Source organism: Phoenix dactylifera, chromosome 8 (genome assembly GCF_009389715.1).
Source record: "Phoenix dactylifera cultivar Barhee BC4 chromosome 8, palm_55x_up_171113_PBpolish2nd_filt_p, whole genome shotgun sequence".
NCBI classification, from domain to species: Eukaryota; Viridiplantae; Streptophyta; class Magnoliopsida; order Arecales; family Arecaceae; genus Phoenix; species Phoenix dactylifera.
The window spans coordinates 13,982,377-13,991,678 of NC_052399.1; the positions used below are offsets into that span (position 1 = coordinate 13,982,377).

A 9,302-nucleotide genomic window follows, 5' to 3' on the forward strand; every position below is an offset into this window, starting at 1 on the left:
AATGGATCAAACAAAATGAAAAGGACTACAAAGAAGGTCTAAGAAGAGAAGGGTAATCTCAGCTTCCAGGATGATGCACTAACAGTATTCAGTGGTGGACAGGCACCTGAGAAGTGAGAATCATATTAAGACAAAATGATAACTCGAAGGATCTAATTAAAGATATTTAAATCATAGAGGATGTCAGTGCGGATTGGTCGAAGTAGAGATGGCGACACTGCTATAATTTTTCTAAAAATATTTGTTACTTTGTCTAGGAGTGGCATAAGCACTTTTTTTCCAATTGCTTGTTGCTTTCTACCGTAATAGTAAATAATGTCCATAACAGTAGTAGTTATCACTTTATCTGCAAAATTGATTTGATAATAGAAGAAATAATGAACACAAATTAATATTTGTATTGCCAATAATAAAATCAGTAGGGTCCATTATCACAACTGCACAACTAACATCTTGAGCATTAAGTAAGATCAAATCCGGTCAAAGAAGATTTAGACTTAACCATTGTGATAAAATATTTGCCCTAGCTTGCCTTAACAAGTTCCAAGTCTAGCCAAAACTTTACAACCCTAAGCTTCGGCTATCTTTAGTAAAATGGATAATGCATGATATCTCGTTTCAGCCAATAATTACCCCAACAAAATAATAACAAAATTATGATAATATAGTTGCAATGTTTGTCCTCGATAGGCTAGTGTGCTTGGCTTGGTTTGAGCAAGTCTAAAATCTTCAATTTGCCCAATTGGATGCTTGATTTTTATAAAAGATAAATTCTGCATATATGAGACCCCACGTATTTTACTCATATTTTTTGGCAACAAATCTTTCAAAATGCAAATTGTGAAAAAATTTTATGACAACGACAGTTTTTGTTAGGCCAAAAAAATAAATTTTTATTTAGAATAGACCATCATAATACATCCGATGCAAATCTAACTCAGACAGCTAACATATTCTTCTTCTTCTTCTTTTTTTTTTTTTTTGCTAAAACGGAGGTATCATATATAACATGTATGGATACACCAAAGAAAATCAAAAAGTAATACATCACGGATAGCACTAGGTAACTCTACCTCGCCCACCCATAGGTGGTCCCTAGAGTAGTCGGCAAGAAAGGAAGCCACCCAATCTGCAGCCCTATTGGCCTCCTTGAACACATGTCTCACATGGATCACCAATCCATCACAAACCATAGCCCGGATGTCTCTCAACAGCAAGTGGTAATTGCCAACCCCACCCGATGCCTGTAGGATCCACCCAATGATTGTCGAAGAGTCGCCCTCCAGGAGGACCTCTCGTCCCAGTAAAGCACGCCAAACATAGCTCAATCCCGACCAAGCCGCTCTCAATGCCACTGCTGGCACCGAGGTATCGAACAAGTGGCAGCCCCCGGCCGCGATCACCCTAGAATTCGGGCCCCTAACAACGAAGCCCGCACCTCCACACCTACCGCCCTGCAAGACGCATCCATCGAAATTGATTTTGAGGAAACTTGGGGATGGAGGCTCCCGGGTGAAAAACACTATACGGGGCTCTCCACGAGCAGTTGTAGAGCCCTAGATGTCCCAAGCTGTCAAAGGTCTATCCGAGCAGATCGCCTAAGAGGTCTCCACTGCCAGCAACCGCACCCTCTCCACCGCCACCCCTAGTGTGGGGCTCCTCTTGCCAAATGTCCATGCATTCCTCGCTAGCCAAATCTGATAGGCAGCATAAGTCGCCTGCATTGCCTCCGATCTGGACTGCGAGGCCACGGTTAAGTGTCGGAGAACTTGAAGAAAGGCCATCGCGTGGCGCCATAAGTCCATGGGGAAACCTGTCATCTTCCAGATCCTCCGGGCCCGGTGGCACTAGAAGATAGCATGGTCTAGCGATTCATCAATCCTCCACCCAAGCATCTCCCATCACATCCACCCTCTGACCATCACCGACCAACCACCTGCATCTCGATAGGACCAATGGCATGTACCTACAGATTTCGCGCCAAACTAATGACTCCCTCCAACCCCCAGGTGGGGTCCCACTACTCCCAACAGGGCTATACACTACTCCCAACAGGACTATACCGGGCAACCATCAACTAACTCCAAACAGACTGTGGCTCCGAGATAACCCTGGCAGCATGTTGAGCAATCAACGCCTCCCTCCTGATCAATAGAGACAGGATACCTAGCCCCCCTGCCCTAGTCGGTTGGCATATCGACTCTGAGTCCACCAGATGAACCCCCCAGCCACCGCCCTATGACCCCTAGATAAATCTCCGCGCAAGCCTCTCAATCCTCATCAACACCATCTTGGGGACAACGGTGTTCGACATCAAGTAAACAGGCATGGAGCAGAGTACAGACCTAACCAGGATCACCCTCCCCATCATAGAGAGCGATGTCGCTTTCCAACCCTCCAACCTCTGCTGCACCCAGTGCACCACGTTCTGAGAGTCCGAGATACGCAATCTCCTCCCAGTAATCGGGACTCCCAAATAGGTCTATGGCCCATCCTGCTCCCTCATGCCCAGAGTCTTCCTGATCTCCTGTCGCACCCGCACCGCAGTTCTCAGGCTAAAAGCAACTGTCGATTTTTGGAGGTTTACCCTCTGACCTGAAGCCCGACAGTAATCCTCCAAAATTCTCCGAAGAACAATAGCATCCCTAGGCTGAGCTCTGGCCAATAGAAGGCAGTCATCTGCAAAGAGAAAGTGGAAGATCGGCTGAGCACCTGGGGCCGAAACATTGGCCTCCGGCACCCGCTCCCCATAGGCATATCGAAGAGCACGAGACAATGAGTCAGCACAAATGATAAAAAGGTATGGGGAAAGGGACAACTCTGGCGCAGACCGACGGACGTTCGAAAGAAGGGCGATGGTGCACCGCTGATCAAGATGGAAAAAGATGCCCCCTACACACACCCCATAATCCAGAAATCCAAGTCTCATAAAAGTCGAAACTCATCAAAGCCCTCCGTAAGAAACACCACCGGATTCTATCGTAAGCTCGCTCCATATCGAGCTTCACGGCCATGTACCTCCACCGCGACATTCGCTGCAAGTCCCACATCATCTCCTGGGCTATCATGGTATTGTCGGTGATGCTGCGGTGCCCGACAAAGGCCCTTTGCTCTGGACAAATCAGACAAGGAAGTAGAGGCTGTAACCTCCCAACCAGCACCTTTGCCACCACCTTGTAAAGGATGGTACAAAGGCTGATGGGCTTGAATAGGCTAGGCTCCATCGCATCCTGCCGCTTCGGATTAGAGTGATAAAAGTCGCATTCCAATCATCCATCATAACTGTTGACCTAAAAAATGGCTGAACTACCCACCGATCTTCCAACAATACCCCATATCTCCTGAAGAAAAAGGGAAGGAACCCATCAGGGCCCAGGGGCCTTGTCCTCCCCCAAAGCCCACACCGCTCTCCTGATCTCTCGCTCAGACACCTCCGCAAACATAGCAGCGTTCTCCGACGGCCCGACCATCGTGTCCGAATGCGGGAAGACTGCCCCGCTATCCGAGCCCCCCTCCTCTGTCCACCTCGACTGGAAGAAGTCAACTAGGAGACGTCTGATCAAGCTCTCCTCCTCCAGTCGTGACCCCGCCTCATCCCTCGGGGATCTGATCATGCTCTGCTGTCTCCTGATGATGGTAGACCGGTAGAAAAACTAGATGTTCCTATCCCCTTCCTGCAACCACTAGATCCTAGACTTCTGCCTCCAAAACACCTCCTGCTGCCTCAAAAGAGAATGATGCTCCGCAAGCCTCTGCCGAAGAGTACACATATTGTCCTCGAGGAGACCTCTCAAATTGTCCCCCATCCCCTGTAACTCCAAGATGGACGCCTCCACCTCCTCTAATCTCCTAAAAATGTCTCCCACACACTCACGATTCCATCGCTGAAGTCTGTGCCTAGTAAGCTCCAACCTGCTGAGAGATCCGCTACATGGTGTCGCCCGTACCGGCATCGCCCAGGCCTTTTGCACAACATTCCAAGAATGGGGGTACTCTAGCCACAATCTCTCGAAGCAGAATGGTAGGTGGTGGTGTGACTGGTCAACTGTGGAGAGTAGAAGTGGACGATGGTCAGAAGCAATCCGAACAAGGTGGCGCACTTGGAAAGCCGGAAACTGCTGAATCCAGCACAGCGACACAACGACCCTGTCGGTCCTCTTCCACACCTTGGTATATTAGGGGAGGGAGGAGGCCCTATCGATCCTCTCCCACACCCTTGTTCCACATGGTATATCACTTTGGAAGATATTGGCACTACCACGTTGCATCAGTCCGAACCAAAATGTCAAACGTTTTCCTTGGATGGGATTGGAGGAGGCCTTTGGCGAATTCTGTCATTGGCTTGACAACTATTCTCATTGGAGGGGGAAAAAAGGACCATCAATATTGTCGAGCGTTATTATTTAAATAAACAAAACATCTCGAGGATACGCCCGGCTGCCGCTTACTATGTTTTTTTTTTTTCCGAAGTGTCGCTTACTTTGTTGCGAGGGCATTTGATTTCATTAATGACACCATGAGACTTAGAGGGCTCGAACCGTGGCTTTCTTTCAATAAATTAGATATGCATTGCTCCTGCTCGGTCCATATACAATAGCTTTCATGGCAGATTTCCGTCCAAATCTGATCAATAAATCCAACTAAATTAGTTGGAATTCATGTTTGCTGAATATGTTATTTTTGGTATCAGTTTTGTTATTTTCTGATGCACTCGTTACAGTTTTTTGGATGAGACTTACTAAATGCACCACGAATTTTTCCTTCTCAAAACAAAAAGAAAACACTTGGAATATTAGAGATCCCTGGTCACTGGAAAAATTTACATGGGTTCGAAACAGTAGTCTTGGGAGTTTTTTCTTTCGTATGGGTCAGCATTCATCATGCCTAACCACCTGGGCAAGATCAGGCTAAGGACAAGCCTGAATGCCTGATAGAAGGGTTTAATGGGCAAGTGAAGACCCAAGCCAAGTTGTCTTCACCAAAAACACAAAATGAAAACAAAAAACAAGATATTTAAAAAAAAAAAAGAGAAACAGAGAGAGTACCTAGGCCGAGAGGTCCTAACTGGCTCATTTGCATCTCTGGAAATGGTATGGAAGAAATGATGTTAAAGAAACAAGGACTTGGCTTTACCTACATCTTTGTGTAAGTTTAATTAAGTCATCTACATATAAAATGGATCGTGCAAAACCCTAAACTTGTGGGTGTCATATTCTCTTTCTTTTAGGGACTACACAATTTGAATCTAAATTATGCAATGTGTAGTGGATCTTTCTAACTGAGCCCAATGAGTGTAATATCATTTTCACCACGACGACGCTCGTTGGAGCAGCAAAGGTCTGTTAGAGTAGTCGCTACTAAGATTGAATCAGGTCTCTTCGACATGATTCTATATTAGAGCTGATCGTGGGCTAGACCTTGGACATATTTATTTTTGGTTGGGCTTCAGGCTGGATCTAATTAAAATTTGGCAGTTTCTGTATGCCCAAGTCCGGCGTATGATCGGCCCTATTCTGCATAAACTTTCAGAAAAACTATTACTCAAGTAAAAAATAAGCTTATTTTAAAAATCAGCAAAAAGTCGATAGATGAAGGGAAAAAAAAAAAGAGAGATAGTGGTCTTGAAACTCTATCACATTAATGAATCCGTGGGCCATTTGGTTAAGTTACAATCAATGTAATATAGAATAATTTATAATTCTCCTTTCAGTTGATTTAATGCAATACTTGGATATTGTAGTAGATAATGAATGCCTAAAAAGCTCTTGCTAACATAAACCAGCATCTTATTTATTTAAGAAAGAAAACTAATGAATGCCTGGGATTCGCAACGACTCCAACAACCCCCTCTCCCTTTTTCGCGAGAAAGTGACCTAAGTATTCTTGAAGTTAATAAAACACAAAAAAGCCCCGTACCGACATGTTGTCTCTGTACTGCTTTAATTGAGTATCACTACAACCGTATTATGATTGCTAGGGATGACATGCTAAAATCCATATTATTGTTACACTCCATGTATATATGGTTTAATTAACCTACTATTCGGGTTACATCCTTGATCCGGCTGTGACACAATTTTGGAGGGAATCCAAAAAAATTGAGTCCAATCCGAAAAAGTATGTATCACCGAACGTTATACCATAATAATGAAATACCTATATGTAGTGTTTATATTTTTCTCTGAACTCAAAATTTTAATTAAATGTTCTTATGCAATGCCACATTTGGTTGGAAAGCAAGATTGACAATAACACGTCCACGATTTAAGATAAAGCTACTAAAGATTGTACGAGGAGCCGAAGACAACCCCCTCAAACTTGACTACTTAGAATCAAGACCTGGTATATATATATATATATATATATATATATATATATATATACTGGTATATAGTTTTTTTTTTCTTGCAATGGCTAGAAATGAAAGTCTATATCTTAGTTAATTATAATTAGATAAGATACACTTGCCATCAGATCAGTTGAATGTTTGCTTCCCGCGACCTAAGTATTAGACCTGGTAGTTTGGACTTTGGACTCCTAAGTATTACACTACCGTAGCAGGAGCGAGGGGAAAGGTAGTTGGGGCAGCTGCGCTAATTTTGGCAGTCCAATTCATCTGATCAGCTGACCAAATTAATTAACCAAGCAAATGGATGCCTTGCCCAAGCCTTCCAAAGCCTACTTTTGATGGGTTCGGGTCGTATCTTCTTTGCACGACGTCAACCGTTGCATTGCATCCCGCACGGTTTTCGAAGCGGCCATTTGCGGGATCCAACGGTGAATTCGCGCGAAGGAAGGTGAATCCTTCTTTCACGCGGACATGCAACCCCCGTCCCTTGCTCATCGCTCCGGTGACAGGTGTCCATCATTGAAAGGGACGACGTGGCGCACAGATCCTCGGTGCGAAACACCGGATCCCGATTCCCGCCCCGGCTGCTGTTTGGTGGGGTCCCCGTCTAAACTACCCATCTGCCTCATTCATTGCCCGCTCACAAGCCTTTAAATTCTCCCCATGAATCCTCTCCTCCAAGACAGGCTTCTCCTTTCAACTCCTGTTTCCACATAAAGAAACGCAGCAGAAAGGAGGCAGTCTACAATCTACGTGCAGAGAAGGGGAAAACCAAATCCAAGAAGAAATCGAAAGATATATAGGTAGAGAGTGGTAAATTGAGATCCTTCACAAGATGCCGGCCGCGCCGATGACTGATTTCTCGAGCTCGGTCAAGCTCAAGCATGTCAAGCTGGGATACCAGTACTTGGTGAACAACTTCCTGACCTTCCTCCTCGTCCCGTTCATGGCCACAATGGCCGTCGAGCTAGTCCGCCGCGGCCCCGACGAGGTCATCGGGCTGTGGCGGTCCCTCCATCTCGACCTCGTCGAGATCCTCTGCTTGGCGTTCTTGATAGTGTTCGCTGCCACGGTCTACTTCATGTCGCGGCCCCGGCCAGTGTACCTGGTGGACTACGCCTGCTTCAAGCCCCCGAATAGCTGCCGCGTCCCCTTCGCCACCTTCATGGAGCACACACGGCTCATCAACTCCGACCCCAAGAGCGTCCGGTTCCAGACTCGCATCCTCGAGCGCTCCGGCCTCGGAGAGGAGACCTGCCTCCCCCCGGCCAACCACTACATCCCCCCCAACCCCACCATGGAGGCCTCCCGCGCCGAGGCCCGGCTCGTCATCTTCTCCGCCATCGACGACCTCATCAAGAAAACCGGCCTCAAGCCCAAGGACATCGATATCCTCGTCGTCAACTGCAGCCTCTTCTCTCCCACGCCGTCCCTGTCGGCGATGATCGTGAACAAGTACAAGCTCCGCAGCAACATCCGAAGCTTCAACCTCTCCGGCATGGGATGCAGCGCGGGGTTGATCTCCATCGACCTCGCCCGCGATCTCCTTCAGGTGCACCCGAACTCGAACGCCCTCGTCGTCTCGACGGAGATCATCACGCCCAACTTCTACTCCGGCAACCAGCCGTCGATGCTCCTGCCCAACTGCCTCTTCCGCATGGGCGCCGCCGCGATCCTGCTGTCGAACCGCCCCCGCGAGGCCCGGCGCGCCAAGTACCGGCTTGTCCACGTGGTGCGCACCCACAAGGGCGCCGACGACCGGGCCTACTTCTGCGTCTACGAGGAGGAGGACGCCGAGGGCCACTCGGGGATCTCGCTGTCCAAGGACCTCATGGCGATCGCCGGGGAGGCGCTCAAGTCCAACATCACCACCATCGGCCCGTTGGTTCTGCCGGTGTCCGAGCAGCTGCTCTTCTTCTTCACCCTCGTCGGCCGGAAGCTCATCAACTCGAAATGGAAGCCCTATATCCCCGACTTCAAGCTGGCTTTCGAGCACTTCTGCATCCACGCCGGCGGCCGCGCGGTGATCGACGAGCTGCAGAAGAGCCTGCAGCTGTCGCCGGAGCACGTCGAGGCGTCCCGCATGACGCTGCACCGCTTCGGCAACACCTCCAGCAGCTCCCTCTGGTACGAGCTCAACTACATCGAGTCCAAAGGCCGGATGCGGCGCGGCGACCGGGTGTGGCAGATCGGCTTCGGCAGCGGCTTCAAATGCAACAGCGCTGTCTGGAAGTGCATCCGCACCATCAAGACCCCCGTCGATGGCCCCTGGTTCGACTGCATCCACCACTACCCAGTCCCCATCCCGGAGGTCGTCAAGCTCTGATGGAGGAAGTTAGTTCGCCCACCAAGGATCCATCACACATCACCAACCATCAGCTAATGCATATATTTCTTCTTTCTTCTTCTTCTTCTTTTCCTCTCTCTATCAGTATCCGCTCTCTATCGATCGGTGCTTGTATTTGGTTAAACGGTATAGTTAATATCGGTAACACATGCAGTCTCCTGGGTCAAAAACTAGATTGGGGTTTTGAGAAGAGGACGTGTCCGTCCGACTGTATACTGTAACTCAATGCCGTTAATACATGCTTAGTCTATGCGACTATGCCATTGCCGGTTTTCGACGCGGGACTGATGGATGAGTGACTATTGGCTGGACCAGGTCCACCGCTCACTGATGGACCGGTCCAACTGCATGTGGAGCAACATGCGTCCGCCAACTTAGCGGTGGATATGGTCCAACCAAAAATTATATACATTGATGAGAGTTAGAGGCCAAGGAAACATGAAGCTCCTATTTTGCCATATTTTCTCTAGTGTAGAAAAAATCCAAAAGTCAAATAAGAGTAGAACTCTTCCTACTAACAGAGTACGTCAATTCCATAATTAAAAAAATAAAAACTACACGTGCCAAAAGAGATCGTTCATGAAGAGAGACAATATGTATTCTTTT

General features: G+C 47.7%; 1 protein-coding gene across 1 annotated transcript; it reads left to right on the top strand.

The window, feature by feature from the left end:
* The first annotated feature begins 7,034 nt into the window (after positions 1 to 7,034).
* On the top strand, positions 7,035 to 8,970 carry LOC103695600 (3-ketoacyl-CoA synthase 6-like). The gene has a single exon (XM_008776973.4). The coding sequence runs from the start codon at positions 7,185 to 7,187 to the stop codon at positions 8,673 to 8,675; it is 1,491 nt and encodes a 496-aa protein (XP_008775195.3). The 5' UTR covers positions 7,035 to 7,184; the 3' UTR covers positions 8,676 to 8,970.
* Positions 8,971 to 9,302: the final 332 nt, after the last annotated feature.